The 26,508-nt window shown below is 43.7% G+C and overlaps 1 protein-coding gene across 1 annotated transcript; it reads left to right on the top strand.

Annotated features, from left to right (window-relative positions):
- The first annotated feature begins 10,408 nt into the window (after positions 1-10,408).
- Positions 10,409-16,700, top strand: ANKS4B (ankyrin repeat and sterile alpha motif domain containing 4B). Its single transcript, XM_075831361.1, has 2 exons — positions 10,409-10,578; positions 15,171-16,700. The coding sequence occupies exons 1-2, from the start codon at positions 10,415-10,417 to the stop codon at positions 16,243-16,245; spliced, it is 1,239 nt and encodes a 412-aa protein (XP_075687476.1). The 5' UTR covers positions 10,409-10,414; the 3' UTR covers positions 16,246-16,700.
- The last annotated feature ends 9,808 nt before the right edge of the window (positions 16,701-26,508 follow it).

Genomic DNA, 26,508 nt, shown 5'->3' with positions numbered 1-26,508 from the left:
CATAGGCTGCGGTGCGGAATTTGGTGTCCGCAGCATACACTGGCTGTTGCGGACGTGTAGCGGACTTGTTGCGGACTCACTGCGGAATATCTCCATTGACTTCAATGGAGAGTGAAAATTCCACAATGAAGTCCGCAGATGTTATGTGTGCTGCAGAGCATATTTGTTTTACGAACATGACATTTCTTCATTCTGGCTGGACCTATGTATTTCTAGGTCTACAGCCAGACTGAGGCACCATGCACACTAACGTAAAAGCGCCCGTAATCACGGGCCGTTATTACGGCACGGGCAGGCCCATAGAAGTCAATGGGGCTCGCGTAATTACGGGTGTCTACGTGTGTGCACCCGTAATTACGGGAGCGTTGCTAGGCAACGTTAGTAAATAGTCACTGTCCAGGGTGCTGAAAGAGTTAAACGATCGGCAGTAACTGTTTCGGCACCCTGGACAGTGACTTCCGACCACAATATACATCAACCTGTAAAAAAAATAGAAGTTCCTACTTACCGAGAACTCCCTGCTTCTTCCTCCAGTCCGGCCTCCCGGGATGACGTTTCAGTCCAAGTGACGGCTGCAGCCAATCACAGGCCAATCACAGGCTGCAGCGGTCACATGGACTGCCGCGTCATCCAGGGACGTCGGGCTGGATGTCGAAAGAGGGACGCGTCACCAAGACAACGGCTGGGTAAGTATGAATTTCATTTACTTTTACTAGGCAAAGGGCTGTCCCTTCTCTCTATCCTGCACTGATAGAGAGAAGGGAAGCCCTCTTCCCCTGAATACGCAACGGCTAGTCCGCATCAATTTAATGCCCATTTTAGGCAAAGCCACAACAGAATCTGCAACGCAGATTCTGTGCGGCATTGATGCGGACAGAGTATGCAGAACTCCGCCACGTCTGGTCATGCCCTTAGGATCCATTAAGACATTACAGCTGAGGTGCTGTAAAAACCGCATTGAAAAAACACATATGAAAACAGCATGAGTTTTTAGCATGATTTGGTGTGTTTTTCTATGCGGTTGCGCTTTTACCGCATAGAAAACGCAATAAATTGCGATAAAAACACAATTTTTTTTTGGATGTGTTTTTTATGCGGTGTTAATTGGATCTCAACCACAAAGTCTGAATAGACCCTTAAGGTAAGTTCACACGTAGTGTAAATACTGCAAATTTAGTTGCAGAAAATTCGCAGCATAACACAGTAGCAGCAGAGTGGATGAGATTTGAACAAATGTCATCCACACGATGCATAAATGATGAGCGGAAAAACTGCTCAGAAATTGACCTGCGGTGCGTTTTTTTAAATCCGCATCATGTCAATTGTATTTGCGTAATCTCTGCTTATATGTTGCAGGTTTTCCCCATTGAACCCAATAAGGAGGTGAAACCTGCAGCAAATAGCAGATGTTGCGATTTTTGCGATGGAAAAGCTGCAATTCTGCTGCAAAATTCAAACCACAAAATCTTATACTTACCCAGAATTCTGTGCTTCTTCGTTCAGGCTGGCCTCCCATGTGACCGCTGCAGCCAATCACATGCTGCAGCGGTCACATGAGATGAAACGTCATTCGAGGAGGCCGGCCTGCAGGACGGCAGAGTGACGCGTCGCCATAGCTACGTAAGTATGAAACTTTTTTATGTGCAGTTTTCCGCAGCGGACATTAGGGCCTGAAAAACTGCACCACAATTTAGTGCAGGTTTTCGTCGAGAATTGTGTGCGGAGTCCAGAGCGGATACGCTGTGTGCTTTTACGCAGTGTATCCGCCCTGTGTGAACATACCTTAGGGTGCATTTAGATTAAAAGTTTTTAGCCCGCAGTTTCTGATGCGTTATTTATCTGTGCGGTTTCTACAGGTGAAACGTTAAATTAAGTGCGTTTCACATGTAAAAAGCGGACAGATGAAAAACGCATCAAAACTGCGACAATTTGCAGAAAAATTTGCGTGCATTTTTTAACATGACTTTTTTTTAACATGCGGTCAAAAACATCCCATCTAAATCACCCTTAGGCCAGGATCACACACGCAGTTTTAGTGCAGTTTTTGTCTCCGTTTTCTTTATCCAAACACAGGAGTGGACACAAAAGAAAGGCGATACATTAGTCTTTTCTTTATACCTCTACTTCCTTTTGATCCACTCCTGACTTTGGCTAAAAAAAACAATACCAAAAACTGCATCGAAACTGTGTGTGTGATCTTGGCCCTAGGGTCTATTTACATGTTGCAGTTAAGGTGCAGATGGAAACGCATTGAAAAAGCGATTCTGAAAACCACATTTTTACCGTGCTTCGGGGCACAACCGCATCGAAAATTAAATAGCAGTAAAACGCATGTCAGAGACGCACAGGAGCCGCTGTCAGTTGAGCTGTCAGTCCAGTTCATAGACGGTTTGGGCTCATAGTGGCATTATGCAGCTTCTATGTATTGTAGATATATACAAGCTGCAGCACTAAAACGGTAGAAAATCACTTTTTTAGAACATTAGGGCAAAACAGATTTTGCGAAAAAAGGGGCAAATAATTGACTGCGAGACTTCCCTATATACTTCCCCTCCCTTTATGATCCACACCTGGCATTGGCTTAAAAAACTGCATAAAAAAAGCACAAGTGAAACCACCCTACGAGTACATTTATATAAATCCTTATTTGTTCGGTTTTTATAACGTTTTTTACAAAAAGGGCGTACATTTGCCTCATGTACAAAAATTGTAGTGGAAAAAAACCCTTAACAACAACTCATACAAATGTACTCTACCTTTCTATTTCTTTTTTTTAAATTCACTCCCGGTTGTAGCTTAAAAAACTGCATAAAAAAATTACATTAGGGCCAAGATCACACACACACAGTTTTCATGCAGTATTTGGTGCAGTCTGATGCGTTTTTTTTTATATAGTTACAGCTGCACCTCAACCGCAACATCTAAATGGACCCTAAAAATGGCATCGGTAAAAATACCCAAACACTTGTGACTGTCGCACAGACGGCTGCAGTTGTTTCTGTGCAGTAAACTCCGCTGCGGATCATAGGCTGCGGTGCGGAATTTGGTGTCCGCAGCATACACTGGCTGTTGCGGACGTGTAGCGGACTTGTTGCGGACTCACTGCGGAATATCTCCATTGACTTCAATGGAGAGTGAAAATTCCACAATGAAGTCCGCAGATGTTATGTGTGCTGCAGAGCATATTTGTTTTACGAACATGACATTTCTTCATTCTGGCTGGACCTATGTATTTCTAGGTCTACAGCCAGACTGAGGCACCATGCACACTAACGTAAAAGCGCCCGTAATCACGGGCCGTTATTACGGCACGGGCAGGCCCATAGAAGTCAATGGGGCTCGCGTAATTACGGGTGTCTACGTGTGTGCACCCGTAATTACGGGAGCGTTGCTAGGCAACGTTAGTAAATAGTCACTGTCCAGGGTGCTGAAAGAGTTAAACGATCGGCAGTAACTGTTTCGGCACCCTGGACAGTGACTTCCGACCACAATATACATCAACCTGTAAAAAAAATAGAAGTTCCTACTTACCGAGAACTCCCTGCTTCTTCCTCCAGTCCGGCCTCCCGGGATGACGTTTCAGTCCAAGTGACGGCTGCAGCCAATCACAGGCCAATCACAGGCTGCAGCGGTCACATGGACTGCCGCGTCATCCAGGGACGTCGGGCTGGATGTCGAAAGAGGGACGCGTCACCAAGACAACGGCTGGGTAAGTATGAATTTCATTTACTTTTACTAGGCAAAGGGCTGTCCCTTCTCTCTATCCTGCACTGATAGAGAGAAGGGAAGCCCTCTTCCCCTGAATACGCAACGGCTAGTCCGCATCAATTTAATGCCCATTTTAGGCAAAGCCACAACAGAATCTGCAACGCAGATTCTGTGCGGCATTGATGCGGACAGAGTATGCAGAACTCCGCCACGTCTGGTCATGCCCTTAGGATCCATTAAGACATTACAGCTGAGGTGCTGTAAAAACCGCATTGAAAAAACACATATGAAAACAGCATGAGTTTTTAGCATGATTTGGTGTGTTTTTCTATGCGGTTGCGCTTTTACCGCATAGAAAACGCAATAAATTGCGATAAAAACACAATTTTTTTTTGGATGTGTTTTTTATGCGGTGTTAATTGGATCTCAACCACAAAGTCTGAATAGACCCTTAAGGTAAGTTCACACGTAGTGTAAATACTGCAAATTTAGTTGCAGAAAATTCGCAGCATAACACAGTAGCAGCAGAGTGGATGAGATTTGAACAAATGTCATCCACACGATGCATAAATGATGAGCGGAAAAACTGCTCAGAAATTGACCTGCGGTGCGTTTTTTTAAATCCGCATCATGTCAATTGTATTTGCGTAATCTCTGCTTATATGTTGCAGGTTTTCCCCATTGAACCCAATAAGGAGGTGAAACCTGCAGCAAATAGCAGATGTTGCGATTTTTGCGATGGAAAAGCTGCAATTCTGCTGCAAAATTCAAACCACAAAATCTTATACTTACCCAGAATTCTGTGCTTCTTCGTTCAGGCTGGCCTCCCATGTGACCGCTGCAGCCAATCACATGCTGCAGCGGTCACATGAGATGAAACGTCATTCGAGGAGGCCGGCCTGCAGGACGGCAGAGTGACGCGTCGCCATAGCTACGTAAGTATGAAACTTTTTTATGTGCAGTTTTCCGCAGCGGACATTAGGGCCTGAAAAACTGCACCACAATTTAGTGCAGGTTTTCGTCGAGAATTGTGTGCGGAGTCCAGAGCGGATACGCTGTGTGCTTTTACGCAGTGTATCCGCCCTGTGTGAACATACCTTAGGGTGCATTTAGATTAAAAGTTTTTAGCCCGCAGTTTCTGATGCGTTATTTATCTGTGCGGTTTCTACAGGTGAAACGTTAAATTAAGTGCGTTTCACATGTAAAAAGCGGACAGATGAAAAACGCATCAAAACTGCGACAATTTGCAGAAAAATTTGCGTGCATTTTTTAACATGACTTTTTTTTAACATGCGGTCAAAAACATCCCATCTAAATCACCCTTAGGCCAGGATCACACACGCAGTTTTAGTGCAGTTTTTGTCTCCGTTTTCTTTATCCAAACACAGGAGTGGACACAAAAGAAAGGCGATACATTAGTCTTTTCTTTATACCTCTACTTCCTTTTGATCCACTCCTGACTTTGGCTAAAAAAAACAATACCAAAAACTGCATCGAAACTGTGTGTGTGATCTTGGCCCTAGGGTCTATTTACATGTTGCAGTTAAGGTGCAGATGGAAACGCATTGAAAAAGCGATTCTGAAAACCACATTTTTACCGTGCTTCGGGGCACAACCGCATCGAAAATTAAATAGCAGTAAAACGCATGTCAGAGACGCACAGGAGCCGCTGTCAGTTGAGCTGTCAGTCCAGTTCATAGACGGTTTGGGCTCATAGTGGCATTATGCAGCTTCTATGTATTGTAGATATATACAAGCTGCAGCACTAAAACGGTAGAAAATCACTTTTTTAGAACATTAGGGCAAAACAGATTTTGCGAAAAAAGGGGCAAATAATTGACTGCGAGACTTCCCTATATACTTCCCCTCCCTTTATGATCCACACCTGGCATTGGCTTAAAAAACTGCATAAAAAAAGCACAAGTGAAACCACCCTACGAGTACATTTATATAAATCCTTATTTGTTCGGTTTTTATAACGTTTTTTACAAAAAGGGCGTACATTTGCCTCATGTACAAAAATTGTAGTGGAAAAAAACCCTTAACAACAACTCATACAAATGTACTCTACCTTTCTATTTCTTTTTTTTAAATTCACTCCCGGTTGTAGCTTAAAAAACTGCATAAAAAAATTACATTAGGGCCAAGATCACACACACACAGTTTTCATGCAGTATTTGGTGCAGTCTGATGCGTTTTTTTTTATATAGTTACAGCTGCACCTCAACCGCAACATCTAAATGGACCCTAAAAATGGCATCGGTAAAAATACCCAAACACTTGTGACTGTCGCACAGACGGCTGCAGTTGTTTCTGTGCAGTAAACTGGGCGGTTTTACCGCAAAATGCCACAGTTCCGCAGTTAGCACTGGTGAAACTCATTAAAACCTGGAAACTGCGCCAATTCGTGGTAAAATATATCTTAAGGCCATATTCGCAGTATTTTGGATCAGTATTTGTAGGCCATAACTAGGAGTAGAACCTACTCAGAAGAAAAGTATACTCAATAGATTTGCGCCTCTTCCAAGTCATGGACCCACTCCTGATTTTGGCTTCCAAATGCTGAAGCAAAATACTGACCAAAACACTGCCATGTGAATGAGGTTTAAGTGTGTATTTAATTTTTTTTGCTTATTTAAAACCGAGTCATTTTTGTAAAAACTGCGTCAGTCACTGCCGCGATTACGAAAATTGCAGCAAAAAATTCATAAAAAATTACTTATATAAATACACTCCAAGGGTATATTCAGACGGTGCAGTTAAATCATAGTTAATTACCGCAATTTCCATAAAATCGTGGAAATAAACCACACCATCTGAACAAACCCTTAGCCCTTATTCACACATTGCAGATTTGGTCAGTAGTTTGCATCAGTATTTTGAAGCCAAAACTAGGGGTGGATCCATATGAAGACGTAGGGGGAATTCTATGTCGGCCTGAAACACGTCAGCCAGGCCCTGTTTCTCCTAGATTGATGTGGTATTCTAGTGTTTTCATAAGGACTTTAAAAAGAACGTATATTTTTAGAAGCAAGCTGGAGCCGGTCTCCTTCACTTTTTGGAGAGTTATATGGCAGTGAGCATGAGCCCTTATTTCTTATTCACACAGTTCAGTTTTGGTGTCTTCATTTATGCAAATTTTGAAGCCACAACCAGGTGTGGATCATAAACAAAGAGGAAGCATATAGGAAAGATTCCATGTCCACTCCTTTTTCTGGCTTTAAAAACTGCACCAAAACTTCACTGTGTAAATATACCCTAAGGCAGGGGTCTCAAGCACACGGCCCCTGGGGCTGTCATCTGCGGCCCACGGAACAGAGAGCCGCTAGTACAGACTCTGCTCCGGGACTCTGGAATTCCCTCACATCGCTGTCCACATATGGACAGTGTGTCAGGGTCTTCCCCAGAGCAGAGTCCTGGGCAGAGCACTAGTATAGGCAATGCTCCAGGACTCTGTGGAATCTTCTGACATCGCTGTCTACATATGAACAGCGATGTCTGGGGCTTCCCCAGAGCCGGAGTCCCATGCAGAGCGCTAATATAGTCTCTGCTCCGGGACTCTGTGGAATTCCCTGACATCGTTGTCCATATATGGACAGTGTGTCAGGGTCTTCCCGAGAGCGGAGTCCCGGGTAGAGCACTAGTATCGGCTCTGCTCCAGGAATTCACTGTCATCGGTGTCCATGTTTGGAGACACGATGTCTGGGGCTTCCCCAGAGCGGAGTCCCGGGCAGAGCGCTAGTACAGACTCCCGGCGCAGAGCCTATACTAGTGCTTTGCTCTGGGACTCCGGCTCCGAGGATGCCCCTGATATCACATTCCCCTAACATCACTGTGTATGGACAGTGACGTAAGGGGCTCCAACAGTAGAAGAATCCCCAGCCAAAGCGTCGGCAACGCTCTGGCTGGGGATTCCACTCCTAGAGGGAGCACCAATGGAGCTATCTACTTGGGGGGGGTGTGGCATTATCTGCGGGGGGCACTGTGGCAGCATCTGCGGAGGGCACTGTGGCAGCATCTACGGAGAGCACTGTGGCAGCATCTACGGAGCGCACTGTGGCAGCATCTACGGAGGGCACTGTGGCAGCATCTACAGAGGGCACTGTGGTAGCAGCTACAGAGGGCACTGTGGTAGCATCTACAGAGGGCACTGTGGCAGCATCTACAGAGGGCACTGTGGCAGCATCTACAGAGGACACTGTGGCATTATCTAGGGGTGTGTTGCATTATCTACAAAGGGCACTGTGGCATTATCTACAGAGGGCACTGAGGCATTATCTGCAGAGGGCACTGAGGCATCATCTACAGAGGACTCTGGCAGCTTCTACAGAGGGCACTGTGGCAGCATCCACAGAGGGCACTGTGGCACTATCTAAAAAGGGGCTGCCCAATCTTGACATGTGTGTCTGCCAAACACTGCTAACTGAGCCGCCTGACTGCACTTAGCAACACTTAAACTGGAAAACTGGATTGCTGAAATAAGCATGTGGAGAAATCTCTCAAATTTTAAACCTAGCGGTATTATTATAATAATGTATTATTATTATTGAAGAGACAGAAGAAAAGTCCAGCGACGTACGGTGGGTAAGAGGAAATCCTGGTTTCCACTTTATTTAGGCAGTCTATGACATATACCACACGGGAGGAAGAACGCAATATAGGTGGTCATCCAAAGGCAGATAGTGAAAGCCTAAGCGTTTCGAATACACACAGTATTCTTAGTCATGGCTGATATCGGTCATGACTAAAAATACTGTGTGTATTCGAAACGCGTAGGCTTTCACTATCTGCCTTTGGATGACCACCTATATTGCGTTCTTCCTCCCGTGTGGTATATGTCATAGACTGCCTAAATAAAGTGGAAACCAGGATTTCCTTTTACCCACCGTACGTCGCTGGACTTTTCTTCTGTCTCTTCTATGTTGTTTGCCTTGTGCCGTCACGGAGATCCAGGCGAGTTCTGAGGATGGAACGCTGAGTTGGTGAGCTGGAGGATCCCTCCTTCCCCCATTTTCCTTTGTTGTTTCTATTATTATTATTATTATTATTATTATTATTATTATTATAGTAATGTAGTATTATTATTATAGTAATATAGTGTTATAGTAATTCAAATAACTACTTGATTAACAATAATTTTGTATTGTATCAAATTTGAAAGTAATGAGGCCCGCCAACTTCCAATTTTTTCTATATGTGGCCCACTTACCCGGCCGAGTTTGAGACCCCTGCCCTAAGGGTATGTTCACAAACTGACAAATTTTTGTTTGCAGAAATTTCTGTAACTGAAAATCCATTCCATGAATCTGAATTAGGTTATTTCTGCAGCAGATGCATGGATTTCTGAAAACCCAATTCAGAATAAATGTACAGTCGCAAAAATGTCTTCAACAAATTTGCAACATGTGAGCATACCCTTAGGCCTCAAATACAGGGCCGTATATGAGTGCATTAACATTAGTTATTTTTGTTGCATTTTTTTCACCACAATTTAAGGGAAAAATTGCATAAAAACCAAACAACTTAGGCTTCGTTCACATCTGCGTCAGGGCTCTGTTCTGTCTGAGCTTTCCATCGGCACGGAGCTCTGACTGACACATACTGAAACCGTAGGTTTCCGTTTCCATCACCATTGATTGGTTTCAGTTTTCATCACTCAATTTTATACGGTGTGTAATACAGCCTCTATTGTAACTTCGTATGCCTCTTTTTTCTTTTTTTCTGTTGGATTCCATATTGCTTCTAGGGGAGAATATGTCTGTACATACGGCACCTTTCCATTTATTGAGCATTGCCACGAGCATGAACCCTAATGCAACCATGTTAATTTCAATATTGCATTTAACATATTTCTATGGCGATGAAATTTCATGTGTGCATGCGGATTTACCTCAGGCAGACTAAAGCGTCTGAACATAGCCATATTATGGCTCCGTAATAAGCCGCCCATAAACCTCTAAGGGGCCATACTGTTCTATATGAATCTAAAAAATGGGGCATGTTCCATCGGATGTCATATTACACAGGTATAAATAACCCCGTAATAAAGCCCTCCACAGAGCACCATATGGAAGCATTCAGACTCCGTTGCGGCTCCATACTACAGAGTCATAAGGACCACATTTGACGCCGTATATCCTCCGGCATACTGCCTAGGTCAGCCACATTGTGTGAACAGGATTATGTAAAATCCCATTCATCACAGTGACACATCCAGCCAAACTTTACCCATTTTGCATTTAGAAAACCGGCATGGTAGACCCTTTGAAAATTTGGACTTGTAAGACATGATCTCGCATTTTGTTCTACGGTGCACATCTTGGGACACTTTCACACGGGTGTATTTTGATCAGTATTTGTACGGCAAAACCAGGTAGTAAATGATGCACTCCATGTTAAAGTTCATATACTGGTTTATTCTCTTGCTTGTCTAGCTGCGGACACCTGAAAAGGGACTTTGTGCCATCTTTATCATCAAGATAATAAATCAATTGCAGCCTCAATTGGCATTACTACATATAACGCAGTCAGTTCCTAGGGTTACTCCCTGTGCTAAAGTAATTTCTAGGGACTTTGAACCCAATCCTACTGCTGTAAATGAGCCATTCCTGAGTGTAATAATTAATCAGCCATTGGTTTAGAAGCTTCTTCCTGGAAACCCTACAGATTGTACGAGAACCCTGCTAAGGCTGGCGGAGCAGTGAGAATGTCCACTAGGTATCACCAAGCTGCCATAGATGGCTACTTAGATATCTTGAAAGAAGCTACTAAAAAGGATGTGAACACAACAGATGGTGATGGAATGACTCCCACCCTATTGGCAGCCTATCATGGGCATCTGGATGTTCTTGAGCTGGTGTGTCACAGAGGGTAAGTAGACAGCGGGATCTATTAGGAGAGCATGGCTAACATCATCATCATATGATAGTAACTAAAGACGTACAGTAAGGCGTAGCTAATAGGGGGTAGCAGTACCAGTCTTATTAATGGCACATGATAGGTGGGGGTTCTGATACAGATTTTGCATTTGGGTCCAGGGGACACAGTACAGAGAAGATGTCAATATATAAGTTCTATATGGTTTTTTTTTGTTTTTTCTATTCTTGACACCCAGTGCTTCAACACTTAATAAAAGGGCTTGTCTGGCCTTTATAGGAGATTTCCGGTTTTAGCAGATTCATGTTTTTTCTTGTATAATTAAAGGCTATACAATTTTCTAATGTACTTTCTGTATTAATTCCTCACAGTTTTTAAGATCTCTGCTTGTTGTCATTCAGTGGGAACATTTATTGTTTACTTCCAGTGGATAAAATTCTGTCCGTGGTCATGTGATGGACACACAGGTGCGGGGATCGTTACAGTTTGTGTATCAGAGCTGTGTCTTCTAATAATCCCAGCACCTGTGTGTCCATCACATGACCATGGACAGGATTTTATCCACTGGAAGTAAACAATGAATGTTCCTACTGAATAACAACGAGCAGAGATCCTGAAAACCATGAGGAATTAATACAGAAAGTATGTTGGAAAATTGTGTAGCTTTTAATTATTTTAAAAAAAAATGCGGCCCAGGCTAATTAATCCAAAAAGGGTCACTGCATGGTCCCCACCGAGTTCCACTTCAATGGGATCAATTTAACAGGCAATAATGTGCAATCATTGGGCCCATCAATTTCACAAGCCCCAGTCCAGTTTTCTGCCCCCTTCCGAAAAACCCATCCAAACATAAAGTATAGGCCTGAGAGCCCAATATCTGGGTCCAATACAGTCAAGGATCAGGGGCCACAGGGATTTATCCTACAACTTCTGTCCTCCATCTTATACCCCATATGTACATTTCATTGGCTTCTGAGGAAGGGTGTTTTGGTGGGATAACGTGATCCCCATTACACAATCTGTCAATGTGTGTGGGAATGGGGTTAACATCATGTAGCATATAATGTAGTGTACTGTATATATACACTATGTTCAATTCTCCAGAAGCAGAGGTATACAATATATCTTGCTAGAGTTGAGAATAACCCTTTTGCTTTATAGAGCTTGTTATACAGTATTACTGATGAGTATTTCCAAATTATTTTCTTTCCCCGGGACTGTAAATTCCATCCATGTCATCAGGACGTCAATCTCTATTACTAATATGAAAGAAAAAGAAAACATTGTCCAAACTCGGGGTGAGCAGCAATAATCGAAATCTGGTGAAATATTGGATTCTCCACCTGCAAATGTGTGACAAGGATCATTTCATTTTTGCTTGCGGCAATCTGTAATAATGCACTTAGAGAAAGCTCAGTGCCAGTTATTGAGCCTCATAAATCACCCGCGATTCTGTGACATAATATTCCATAATCAACACCAGGACGAAGAAATGAATTGCTTATGACATTTGTCACATTTGACAACCTCGTGTAGCTCCTCACTTCCCTCCAAATTCTTTATTCTGATTTTCAGAACAAGACAATTTTACCACCTGACTGAAAATACTATTCACATTTTTATTACTATTAGTTTTGTTGTTATTTGTATTATTTCCACATTGTATTACCAGTGTGCCCCTTTATACAGGACTTTGGTTTGGTACTGAAAACACTTATTCCTGAGTAGTCCGAGGAGTATGGGCTGTTTTTATGCTCATTAACGGGAGAAATTCTTATATATGTATATTAAATATATGTAAAATAGGGAATTGCTTTATATGCAGTAACTTTATATAGTATTGTAGGTTCACTAAAGGTGATCCTACCGTCATGTATCCACTCATGTAATCATTGTATGTATTATCTATCTATCTATCTATCTATCTAACTATCTATCCATCTATATTATATCTATCCATCTATCTATCTATCTATCTATCTATCTATCTATCTATCTATCTATCTATCTATCTATCTATCTATCTATCTATCTATCTATCGATCTTTCGTATCTATCTTTCTCTCTATCGTCGGACTGTGGTTCCTTGGGCCCACAAGACGAGATGATTCTGAAGGCCTACCCTCCATCTATATAGAACATTTACATGTCCATTTTTAATTTTATCATAGTCCTGGTTGTTATCATTGCACTCACAGGACATATCATCAATAAGGTTTCTTAGGTAATTTGTGAATCATCCCAAAAAAAATAGACCCAAGTGGCAAGTGATTGGCTCCAATGTCACCTCCAAATAGGGTTGTCTTCTGCTGGACCATAAGTTTAGAAGGGGCGGATATGCTGCATAAAGGTACACTGTGTATCTGCCCCAGTGACCGCAGGGTATTCTTGCCAAAAAAAAACGCACCAAATTGTGGTGCAGTTTTTCGCCCAGAATGTCCGCTGCGGAACACTGCAGCATTAGCCGGCCTCCTGGGATGACGTCCTGGGATGAGATAAGAATAAGATGGGTTTTTTTTATAAGTTGCATTTTTTGCGGCGTAATCGATGCGATTCTGCCGCAAAAGTCGCAACACTTGACTGTTGCGGCTTTTAGATCCCTATTAAATTCAATGAGGAAAACCTGCAACAAAATACCGGCAATTCCGCAACCACAATTGACATGCTGCGGCTTAAAAAAATGCACTGCTGGTCAATTTGTGTGCGGAATCTCCGCATATCACGTACGCAGTGTGTGGATAAGATTTCTTGAAATCTCATCCACTCCTCTGCTACAGTATTATGCTGCGGAAAATCCGCAATATTTACGCCACGTGTGGACTAGCCCTTATTGTGTCAGAGCCTGGGCCCACTGGAGGATCCTCTTGTTCTCTGATGGATCAGTCCGATTCTGTCTCTATCTATCTATCTCCCTCTCTCATACCCCTCTAAATCAGTCCCCGAGCAGAGCATCAGCTGATGCTCTGCCTGGGGACTCCACAACTTCTGCCCACGTCATTGTAACTGTCCATATATGGACAATGATGTCGGCAGAGCAGTACTGGAGTCCCGGAGCAGAGCATCAGCTGATGCTCTGCTCGGGGACTCCAGTTGTGCTGCCGACGTCATTGTCCATATATGGACAGTTACAATGACGTGGGCAGAAGTTGTGGAGTCTCCAGGCAAAGCATCAGCTGATGCTCTGCTCCAGGACTCCAGTACTGCACTGCCAACGTCATTGTACATATATGGGCAGTGACGTTGGCAGAAGTTGTGGAGTCCCCAGGCAGAGCATCAGCTGATGCTCTACTCGGGGACTCCAGCGATAGGAAACCCCTGAATTGACCAAACATGGACGTCGGAGCAGTACTGGAGTCCCGAGCAAAGGCAATGTGACAGCCCCTTGCAGTCATGTACACGAACAGCACATGAAGCAAGAGCTCAGTTACGTGGGGCCGTGTCGGAGCGTCATCACTTTTAGAAAAGCTCCAGCATTTCCTGAATAATTCATGAGGTTTGAACTGCACCATTTAGCACAGAATTTTTAATTAATGTATATTAGTAAGTTACTTAGTTTCACATAAAGATATTATTGCAATGCAATTTTTGGCACCCGGATAACCCCTTTAATAGTTGAACACAAATATTCCTTTAGCCATTTTTCAAAAAAATTCAGACAAGGGTGTACATACCATAGAGGCAGCAAAATGCTGATGCTATAGAGTCCTTGAAGAGAGGGGTCCAGTCCTGGTTGCTCCCACTCCCTTTGTCATTCGGTGGCAAGGACCTATGCAAAATGGACTCCCCTTCTCCAAGGGAACTGCATTGGGGATGGTGAGAGTTGTCCTGAGTTTCATCATAATGTGGGGCCTAGTTTGACCCTTCTTCTGTGAATACCACTGAATTCAAATAGGATAAAATTATAATTCAGGACTGGATTTCTGAAAATCCAATCTGACATTACTTAAATGGCTGGAATCTTCAGGCCAGGCAATAACAGAACTGAGAGCATAACCAAGCATTCCAGAAAATCTCAAAGATAGTTTTTACTTAAATTGAAAAAATGCCCATATATTAATAAATAAGAAGTGAGAGCAGCAGCAAAAAAGTAGTAATTATGTTTTATTCACTGACAGACATATTATCATTGCTTTGCTTTGTTGTGGCGGCCATTTTTGTAAAAGTGACAATAGAAACTGTCAGCTTGTACAATCAATGGCAAAGGAAAAATTTACCAAGAAGCTAATTCAAAGGTGGCAACCAATATGGATGTGCTTACTGTTGTCACCGCAAATATGGCTAAACTTTGGCTGCTTTGGTAGTCCATTTTTTGCTATCTTTTGCATATTGAGTGTCCTTTCTGTACAGCTACTTGCAAGAGGAATCTTCAGGTAAGAACCACATGAACAGCAGATGATGATTTTCACCATTTGTACCAAGAGTGCAACTCTCTGAAGCTGAGTTGCATACATCGATGGGTTTTATGGGTTTTTGATGCCATCCTTTAGCTAATGGGAGTTTACCCATTACATGACCCATTATGTAAATAACTGTAGGTTTTCCTTTAAGATTTAATACTAATTCTCGTTTGAATGTTTGTCTTTCAGTGGAGATCCGAACAAAAGTGACATATGGGGAAACACACCATTGCATCATGCAGCAGAGAAAGGCCATGCTAACGTTGTAGCATTTCTCATTAATTTTGGAGCAAATATTTTTGCCTTGGATAACCAGTTACGTTCACCACTGGATGTGTCCATCATGAAGGACCGTCAAGAATGTGTCAAAATTTTGGATGGATCAGCCAGTAAGCAAACATCCTTGAATCCAAAGAAGGTTGCTAGATTAAAAGAGCAAGCTATGAAAGATGCAGAACGTAAGATCAAAGAATGTGAGAAGCTCCAAGAGAAACATGAGAGCCAGATGAACAAAAACTATAACAGGAACAAGACTGATACAGTAAATTCATCAAAGGGAACCTTATCAGGCTCAGTAGGTGCCCAGTTTTCAACACCATCGACCATAAGCACACTAACCAGGGGTCTGAAGGACACCTTACAGTTTAAATTAAAACACAAACATAAAAATACAATGGATAGAGATACAATGAGCAATGTGATGTTTGCCCAAGGTGAAAACTCTACTGGCCAACGTGCTAAGGTCACTGATGTCTTCAGTGAACATGATGAAGATGATGAGGGAGCTATGACTTCAGGGGAAAAAGAAAAACAATCTATTTTTAATCGTCCTGGTCTTGGGAACATAGTTTTCCGGAGGAACCAGACAACGGGTATTAGCACTGATTTTGGTGAAATGTCTACAGTTGAAGATGATATGGGTTTCAAAGTCAACAGTGAATTGTTTAGAGCAGAGGCCAACGATGGCAATGAGAATGATAACGACAGTGACGACAATGTGGTCTGGAATGTAGATGATATGGAACTAGATACAGAAGAAGAAAGTTCTTCTCTTCAGGTCTTCTTAGCATCCCATGGCTTACTTGAATTACATGTCACTCTTTTGAGAGAAAAAATTGATTTAGATTCTCTTCTCATGTGTTCTAATGAAGATCTGCAGAGCGTTAACATCCAACTTGGACCAAGAAAGAAACTCCTTAATGCTGTAGATAAAAGGAAAAATGTTCTGTACAAGCGAGGAGAGATCACAGACACTAAGTTATAAAACAAATTTATGTAGGTGTAGTCATCATTTCTATGAGGGAATGGATGCACCAACTCATATATATGTAACTGGAGTGGAAACCATAATAGATGTAATCCTGATCACTCATAGAATGGTGCCACCAATATTATCAGTGTATATTGTAGCGCAATAATGTGAGTTGGTGCCAACTAAGAAAACCCCCAAAGGTGCATTTCATCAATGGAGTAGATAGTATTAAGAAACAGTTATAGAAGGCCCTAGGGTCATTAGGGCTGGATACGGACCTGCTGGATTCTTTATGCTCCTGACAATCCCTAAGAAACTTGCTCAAATCTATTGTATGCACTGTATAACATCATTTAACATTTAACTGTCTTTATTCCCGATGTAACACCCCAGAGGCGTAACTTGAAGCCCCTTGGCCCAATTGCAACAGTATAACAGGGCCCCTCTCCTACCATGTGCCATTTATAATACTGGTGTCTTCATGTGTGACAGAGGGGTCTTTAAGTCTCCTCAGGCAACAGGGTCCGGGCGTGACTGCTACCTCTGCACCCCCTATAACTATGCCCTCACTGTTTTGCTGAATCGAACTTACAGCACCTCAGGGATCTAGGGTGCTATAAGTTCGATTGATTAAAACAGCAAGTGGCTAAGGTGTTACGTCCGGAAAACAGATACTTATTGAATATATCTTACACATTTATAGCCACCTCTCCATTGAATTCTATGGGGTCATTGGCTGCACAGAATAGGTAAAAGGGGGACATGGGTCCCAGAAGTGGGATGTGCACCTTTCATGCATTTTTGAAACATAATAATAATAATAATAATATATTTATTGCTCTGGGTTACTACATTTTCCACTTGTTTTCCTGATAGATATCACTGTGTCATTTACTAATATTATATTCATGTCAACCAATAAATAATCAAAACAGACAATACAAAGAAAATAACTGATTGATTTGTTAAGTGGGGAAATAGAAGGAGTAATAAATAAAAAAGAATAGTGAACAGAATGGTTGTTATGGAAACAGCCGAGCAGCGGTTGCTCGGCTGTTTTTGTGACTCCCACTGAACAGAATAGAGATTGCGCACTGTAATAGTGGCGGGTCCAGTGGCAGATTAAGAAGACCATGGGCCCTGGGCTGTTACTCAAACTTGGGCCCCCCTTCTCCACCACCACCCTGCCGCGCCGTAACTATTGCTAACACTACCTAAACACTAGTACACAAAGTAGGCACATTATGCACAAAGTACACACAGTACACAAAGTACGCACATTATGCACAAAGTACGCACATTATGCACAAAGTACACACATTATGCACAAAGTACACACAGTACACAAAGTACGCACATTATGCACAAAGTACGCACATTATGCACAAAGTACGCACATTATGCACAAAGTACACACAGTACACAAAGTACGCACATTATGCACAAAGTACACAAAGTAGGCACATTATGCACAAAGTACGCACATTATACACAAAGTATGCATAGTACACAAAGTACACACGAGTATGCACATTATACACAAAGTACACCTTGTAAACACATGAATATGGACATTAAACATACATGAATATGGACATTAAACATACATGAATATGGACATTAAACATACATGAATATGGACATTAAACACACATGAATATGGACATTAAACACACATGAATATAGACATTAAACATACATGCACTTACCTTTTATGTCTTCACTGCAGCTCTTCTCCTGCTCACAGCACAGAGCCCGCCGACAGTCTCCCCTCCCCCATGTCCCGAAAGTTAGCAGCAGAGGAGAGATGTTTAGAGCAGGGAAGGGGGGCTGGAGGGGGAGCTTCTAAAGCAGCACAGACCATGGCTGGTAAGTAGAAGCGAAGCTCCCCTCGCCTGACAGGTGCGGTCCTGGCACCGGGGCTCCCTCCGGTGCTAGCGACGCCACTGGGCATCATGGGCCCGCTGGGAGCCTTGGGCCCCGGGCGACCGCCCGAAACGCCCTAATGATAATCCGCCACTGGGCGGGTCCCATTCCTGCTGGTGGGCCCTGCCGCCAGGTCTCGTGCCTCATCTCCCAGGCAGTTGGCATCTGCTGTTCCCAACTGCTTGCGGCCACAATGTCCCTAGTGCCTTTCAAAGGGCCAGCACGCACAAAAGTCAAAAGTACCTTATTCAATCCCTGTTGCCCCCAGTTCACCTCCACCATCCATCCTGGTGCCTGAGCAACATTGGAACTAACAAGTTGTATCCTGCATAGGTTCCTGTGTGCATCTGATTCCAGTTTGCTATAGCTATTACTCTCTGTTCTGAGCCTTTAGCCAGTTATTCGCTATCAGGCTGTATCCAGTCCATTGTTGCTGTCTGTTGTCAGTCTGTATCCAGTTATCTGCTACCAGCCTGTATCCAGTTCGCTATTGCTGTCTGTTGTCAGCATGTATCCAGTTATCCGCTGTCTCGCTGTGTCTAGCTACCAGTCATCAACCAGAGTCCAGCTAACCGCTACTTACTTGTGTCCAGCTGCCCGCTGTCTGTCGACTTCCATCCATCAAGGTACCTTCTGCCAGTGCCTGTTCCGCTTTGCCAGCACCTACTCCACCGGGACCACCTCAAGAGGTAGTGACCTGGTAGCCTCCCCGCAGCAAAGACCAGATCCTGTATAGGGGTTAAAGGGTAAAGACTAGGGAGGCTTTTTAGATAGCGCTCTTTGAGGTGGCCCCAAGCCAAACATGGGGAGGAGACCAGTGCGTCCACAACCTGCTGGTTGTAACCTGGCACAAGCGCGACCCTCTCTCCACTAGTCTCCGCCAGGATTCCGCGCCGAGTGGCCGCTGCACAGGGCGAAACGGGGGTTGGGAGACCCCAGTTCTTCATACAGGTGCGGGTCCCAGAGATGGATATGCCATAAATGTCTAAGATGGAAAAACCCCTTAAAGTCTGTGCTTCCAGAAAAGAGGCAGAGACTGAGGCCTGAAGGAAGTGAATTGTGTGGTTGTGGTGTGAACAGAGTCGGATTGCTGTGTGCTCTAGGCAAGTGGTGAGAAGAGCAGTTATTAAATAGCACTGTGAAGACTTTAAATCCCAGCTATTACCTAATGGGACTCATGGATAAAATTTACACAATATGTGTTATGGCGAACCAAGTATGCAGGCAGCATAACTGTGTAAAATCTGAAAGGTCTGTTTCAAGGCGAGTGCCAGGCCTGGCACCCGCTATCTACCGGTAGTACTCATACAGATGCCTCCCTACATCCTAGGCATAGGTCAACTTCAGTTTAACCATTGCAGGGCTGTTTTGTCGTGGAATTTGTACCCGTGATGACTGACCGAGATATAAAACCCGCTGGATCTGAGGTTATAGGACAGAGTAGAAACCCCAGGATCACTGCCAGTGTGATAATAAAGCTTAAGCTTGACTTGTTCCTTACATGAAGTTCAAGGATACACATATCCTTCCATGTGATTCCTTGAGTGCCCTAAAATGATCTCTGCAGTCGACAATACTCCTCTTTTGCAAACTACTAGAGGATTTGCGAAATGCTCCCTATTATTTTTACTGCTCCAATGCATTTATAATGAAAGGTAAAGCAAACTTTGCAAATGGTCTTAATTTAAAAAATTCTAATTGTTTTGTGTCTACAGCACCTATGCAAACATATAATCTCCATGGTTTCAGACTACAAACAAACCCTATGTTATCTGATCCTGTAGATACGTCATATACCTTTTCATCTTTCCCCTACTTCTTGCTTACCTACCGAAGTGTGTTAGCAAGTATGAATGCAGGATTTGACTACACAGGGTATATTTGTAGTCTGTTACCATGGAGACACATAGGTCACCATAGGAGCTGTAGACAATAAACAGTTGTACATTTTTAATCAATACTACAGGGTGGGCCATTTATATGGATACACCTAAATAAAATGGGAATTCTTGGTGATATTAACTTCCTGTTTGTGGCACATTAGTATATGGGAAGGTGGAAACTTTTCAAGCTGGGTGTTGACCATGGCTGCCATTTTGAAGTCGGCCATTTTGTATCCAACTTTAGTTTTTTCAATGGGAAGAGGGTCATGTGACACATCAAACTTATCGAGAATTTCACAAGAAAAACAATGGTGTGCTTGGTTTTAACGTTACTTTATTCTTTCATGAGTTATTTACAAGTTTCTGACCACTTATAAAATGTGTTCAAAGTGCTGCCCATTGTGTTGGATTGTCAATGCAACCCTCTTCTCCCACTCTTCACACACTGATAGCAACACTGCAGAAGAAATGCTAGCACAGGCTTCCAGTATCCGTAGTTTCAGTTGCTAGTTGCTGCACATCTCGTATCTTCACAGCATAGACAATTGCCTTCAGATGACCCCAAAGATAAAAGTTTAAGGGGGTCAGATCGGGAGACCTAGTGGGCCATTCAACTGGCCCACGATGACCAATCCACTTTCCAGGAAACTGTTCATCTAGGAATGCTCGGACCTGACACCCATAATGTCACCCATAACTCGTAAATAACTCATGAAAGAATAAAGTAACGTTAAAACCAAGCACACCATTGTTTTTCTTGTGAAATTCTTGATAAGTTTGATGTGTCACATGACCCTCTTCCCGTTGAAAAAACTAAAGTTGGATACAAAATGGCCGACTTCAAAATGGCCACCATGGTCAACACCCAGCTTGAAAATTTTCCCCCCTCCCATATACTAATGTGCCACAAACAGGAAGTTAATATCACCAACCATTCCCATTTTATTTAGGTGTATCCATATAAATGGCCCACCCTGTATTTATGAAGTTGCTTAATTTTTCATTATATATGCATTGGAGGTATAATAAAGAAAGATTGGTTCAGTAGATCCTGGTTCAGGCATTACATTAGGTCCCAGTGCCGTTTTGTGCATTTGCTTCATGCATATTGCTCGATGCAAACGGAAAACCACACCAATGCATATGTTTTATATGGACTCTAACTTTTCAAACAACTAAAGTGATCTAATAGTATACCTGATATAGATCAAATTAGAAATGTATTGTTAAAATTCAGTTGTTTTATCCACGCACAATCTGTGTTAAATTAAGGGGGTTTTACACTGGCCGATTATCGCGCAGAAGAGCCTTCGTATAACGCTCGTTGCCAATAATTGCCCAGGGCAGAGATCAGCGGACGAACGAGCTAATGCTCGATCATCTTCTGATCGTATAATTTAAAAAAAGTGAAATATTATCATTGTCGGCAGCACATCTCCCTCCTGCCGACATGATAATAACGTATGGGGACGAGAGATCGGAGTAACGATCGCTCGTCCCCATCCATAGCTCCATGTGACATTAGCAAACGATCGTCGATCAACGATGTCTCGTTTATCGGCGCTGTCGGCCGGTATTAAAAGGCCCTTTACTGCCACTAGGTGTCTCCCTTCCTGTAATCTGCTGTCCACGCCTGTTGTCTAATAATGTCTGCCCCTGGTTACAAAGCAGAAGGTTAGAATATATAAGTAATATGTAAGTGAATGTGCTGCCAATAGAAAATAAATTAAAGGCCCATTAAAAAAAACAAAAAAAAAACAAGATTAGGCATATATTACTAATTCAATTATTATATAGTAAATCCTTTAATCCTGCACCAATGGGATTTAATAAATGCCGGATTATCAGAGATTCTGTCTTTTCGGACTGTCATAATAAATATATGTTTAGAGAGAAAACTCAAAATACAATGTCAACACATATCCTTCTTATACGCTGCGTATTTTGAATGAATTCCGTTGCGGAGAATACGTAGCTAATCCGCCCTGTGTGGGCATCCCATTAATGTAGCACATTGCACACACAGGGAAAAAATTTAATGAAATTTAATTTGTCACACCAGTCATTATAATATACAGGACGTTAAAGTAAATAACCCTATCTGTTTAATAAACTTAAATCTAAATGAAGTTCGGATTTTATACAACCTTTCAGAAAATAACATAAATTACACTTGCTTTTTAATTAGAGAGTAGAAAACCTAAGCGATTTCTTCGGTCTGTCCATTAAGCAGTGTCAAAATCCATTAGCATTTCAAGTTCTCTAGTCCACATACCCAGTTAGTCATTAGTTGCATTGACAGAAGGCGATTTTGATTTATGGCCGCCTGGTAATACAGATAAAAAAAGAATTTTGGTTGCCAATGTAATTTGTATGAGTACAGAAAATCCAGTAACATCACGAAGGCATGAGGTAACCCCCCCCCCCCCCCCCCCACACACACACACACACACACATCTAATTTCACTTACGAATAGATAATAAATTACTTAATTAATTTATGTGCAGAAATATTTTGCGAGAGTAGGAATAGAAAAATGTATTAAATGTAAAAAATATTGTAGTACAAATTCTGCTATTCCGATAACAGTGTCCCTTCTTAGCACACGTAATTTATTTCCCATTGCTTATATAGCACTAACATATTTTGCCGTTCTGTACTGAGATTGCCATCACCCACATCAGTTCCTGTTCCAGTTCCTCACAATCTAAATTTCCCTATTTCAAACACATACGCAATGTCCCAATTTCATAGGAAGCTAATTTACCTATCACTATGTCTCTGGAGTTTGACAGGAAACCAGAGGACCCGGAGGACACCCCCACGAACACAGGGAGGACAGACAAACGCTATGCAGATGTTACCATTGGTTGTGTTTGAACCCAGCATCCCAGTGAAGATCCACCATACTGTACTTAGAGCAATGTGGTCCTGGGCAGATGATGGGACATGCCAGGTATAAAATTGTACATTCAAAGTGTAGTAAATGGTTGCCAGGATAACATACATCTATAATATTTATTCAGAGCTATAGACAAATGTAATAGTGAAGTTGATCGGATGTGTACACACTCAGATTTCACATAACAGATTTCAATGTATCCCATTGGGTACCATCTCTGTCAGTCCCTCCAACATAATGCTAGAATGTATGGTTTACACTTGATATATTAAAGGGGTTGTCCAGTTTAGAAAACCTATTTTCATACACCCTATTAAGGAATTCAGAGTTAATAGAGGGAGATCCCTGTTCAGGACTCTAATCTGTTGGTCAGAGTGGAGAGCGGTTACAAAGAGCGTTTCTTGCCCTGGAAGACCCATCCTGTCCGGCATTACACAAACAACCCATTGATTTCAGTGGGCAATGTGTACTACTTCATTTCCCCTGTGGTGGCACTGCAAGGAAATTGCACGTTTACTGAAAGGTTTCTCCAGATAACAGCTGATCGTTGGGGGACCCAGCAGGGGACACGTTGTGATCGGCTTATTGCATGGCCCCATGCACATGAACGTATTTTTGCGGCCGCAAATCTGCGGGTGAATTGCGGCCCCATTCATTTCAATGGGCACATGACGTGCATTGTCCAGGAGCCTGGACCGCAAAAAGATATGACATGTCTTATTACAGACGTATTTTGCGGTCCAGGCTCATAGAAATGAATGCACGTGGCCATGTGGACAGCCCACGATTTGCGGGCGGCCCCTGGGTGATACTCCGCGGCTGTCCGAGCAGCAAATCACAGCTGTGCACACCACTACAGTCGTGTGCATGAGGCCTTAAGGAAAACTTTTAACGAGTAGGGATTTTCCACAGTGAAGAACCTCTTTAACAAAGGGAATGCAATGTGGCGGATTTATCAATATATTTACTTTAGTTGTCTGGTGTGAATGCATTAAAAAAATATGGTGCTTGGACTGAATACAATATTTATGAAGCTCTAGTGCAGGGGTCTCAAGCACGCGGCCCGCGGGCCGCATGCGGCCCCTGGGGCTGTCATCTGTGGCCCGCGGGACACAGAGCCGCTAGTATCGGCTCTGCTCCGAGACTCTGGAATTCCCTGACATCGCTGTCCACATATGAACAGCGATGTCTGGGGCTTCCCCAGAGCCGGAGTCCCAAGCAGAGCGCTGATGTCGGCTCTGCTCCGGGACTCTGTGGAATTCCCTGACATCGCTGTCCACATATGAACAGCGATGTCTAGGGCTTCCCCAGAGCCGGAGTCCCGGGCAGAGCGCTAGTACAGGCTCTGCTCCGGGACTCTGTGGAATTCCCTGACATCGCTGCCCATATATGGACAGTGTGACAGGGTCTTGCCCAGAGCGGAGCAGAGCACTGGTGTCGGCTCTGCTCCTGGACTCTGCGGAATTCCCTGACATCGCTGTCCACATATGAACAGCGATGTCTGGGGCTTCCCCAGAGCCGGAGTCCTGAGCAGAGCGCTGGTGTCGGCTCTGCTCCGGGACTCTGTGGAATTCCCTAACATCGCTGCCCATATATGGACAGTGTGTCAGGATCTTGCCCAGAGCGGAGCAGAGCGCTGGTGTCGGCTCTGCTCCTGGACTCTGTGGAATTCCCTTACATCGCTGTCCACATATGAACAGCGATGTCTGGGGCTTCCCCAGAGCCGGAGTCCCGAGCAGAGCGCTGGTGTCGGCTCTTCTCCGGGACTCTGTGGAATTCCCTGACATCGCTGCCCATATATGGACAGTGTGTCAGGGTCTTGCCCAGAGCGGAGCAGAGCGCTGGTGTCGGCTCTGCTCCTGGACTCTGTGGAATTCCCTGACATCGCTGTCCACATATGAACAGCGATGTCTGGGGCTTCCCCAGAGCCGGAGTCCCGAGCAGAGTGCTGGTGTCGGCTCTGCTCCGGGACTCTGTGGAATTCCCTGACATCGCTGTCCACATATGAACAGCGATGTCTGGGGCTTCCCCAGAGCCGGAGTCCCGGGCAGAGCGCTAGTACAGGCTCTGCTCCGGGACTCTGTGGAATTCCCTGACATCGCTGCCCATATATGGACAGTGTGACAGGGTCTTGCCCAGAGCGGAGCAGAGCGCTGGTGTCGGCTCTGCTCCTGGACTCTGTGGAATTCCCTGACATCGCTGTCCACATATGAACAGCGATGTCTGGGGCTTCCCCAGAGCCGGAGTCCCGAGTAGAGCGCTGGTGTCGGCTCTGCTCCGGGACTCTGTGGAATTCCCTGACATCGCTGTCCACATATGAACAGCGATGTCTGGGGCTTCCCCAGAGCCGGAGTCCCGGGCAGAGCGCTAGTACGGGCTCTGCTCCGGGACTCTGTGGAATTCCCTGACATCGCTGCCCATATATGGACAGTGTGTCAGGGTCTTGCCCAGAGCGGAGCAGAGCGCTGGTGTCGGCTCTGCTCCTGGACTCTGTGGAATTCCCTTACATCGCTGTCCACATATGAACAGCGATGTCTGGGGCTTCCCCAGAGCCGGAGTCCCGAGCAGAGCGCTGGTGTCGACTCTGCTCCGGGACTCTGTGGAATTCCCTGACATCGCTGTCCATACATCGACAATGATGTGGCCTTATCTACAGAGGGCACTGTGGCCTTATCTACAGAGGGCACTGTGGCCTTATCTACAGAGGGCACTGTGTCCTTATCTACAGAGGGCACTGTGGCCTTATCTACAGAGGGCACTGTGGCCTTATTTACAGAGGGCACTGTGGCCTTATCTACAGAGGGCACTGTGGCCTTATCTAGGGGTGTGTTGCATTATCCACAGAGGGCACTGCGGCAGCATCCACAGAGGGCACTGCGGCAGCATCCACAGAGGGCACTGCGGCACTATCTAAAAAGGGGCTGCCCAATCTTGACATGTGTGCTAACTGAGCCGCCGGACTGCATTTGGCGACACTTAAACTGGAAAGCTGGATTGTTGAAATAAGCACGTGGAGAAATATCTAAAATTTTAAACCTAGCGCTATTATTATAGTAATGTAGTATTATAGTAACGTAGTATTGTTATAGTAATGTAGTATTATTATTCTAGTAATATAGTGTTATAGTAGTTCAAATAACTAATTGATTAACAATAATTTTGTATTGTATCAAATTTGAAAGTAATGCGGCCCATCAACTTCCCATTTTTTCTATATGCGGCCCACTTACCCGGCCGAGTTTGAGACCCCTGCTCTAGTGCCATTTTTTCTGACACAAAAAAGTGTGCGGGACTTCAAAGCTATTACTGTTTTGACCCCATGTTGCTTTAAAACTATGGCAGATTCATCAACAAAGCGTGCGCACTATTAATAAATTCGGTGAACGTTGAGAGAGAGATACTTGCACACGACACGTATGGTGCACCTATAGTAATAAATCTTCCCCTAAGTTGTGAGAAAAAAAAACAGTGTACATATGGTGGTATTGTATTTGGTGAATGAGATAAAAGACAAGTTAAACTTTTACATGGCAGAGATATGCAAGAGGAGAAGGGGACCCATA

Source organism: Rhinoderma darwinii, chromosome 6, assembly GCF_050947455.1.
Source record: "Rhinoderma darwinii isolate aRhiDar2 chromosome 6, aRhiDar2.hap1, whole genome shotgun sequence".
Lineage (NCBI taxonomy): Eukaryota > Metazoa > Chordata > Amphibia > Anura > Rhinodermatidae > Rhinoderma > Rhinoderma darwinii.
This window is presented reverse-complemented; position numbering and strand designations above follow the sequence as displayed.

Coding starts and splice junctions, on each gene's coding strand:
- ANKS4B (XM_075831361.1), top strand. CDS start 10,415: ATGTCCACTAGGTATCACCAAGCTGCCATAGATGGCTACTTAGATATC. Junction 10,579..15,170: donor GAGCTGGTGTGTCACAGAGG/GTAAGTAGACAG, acceptor TTTGTCTTTCAG/TGGAGATCCGAACAAAAGTG.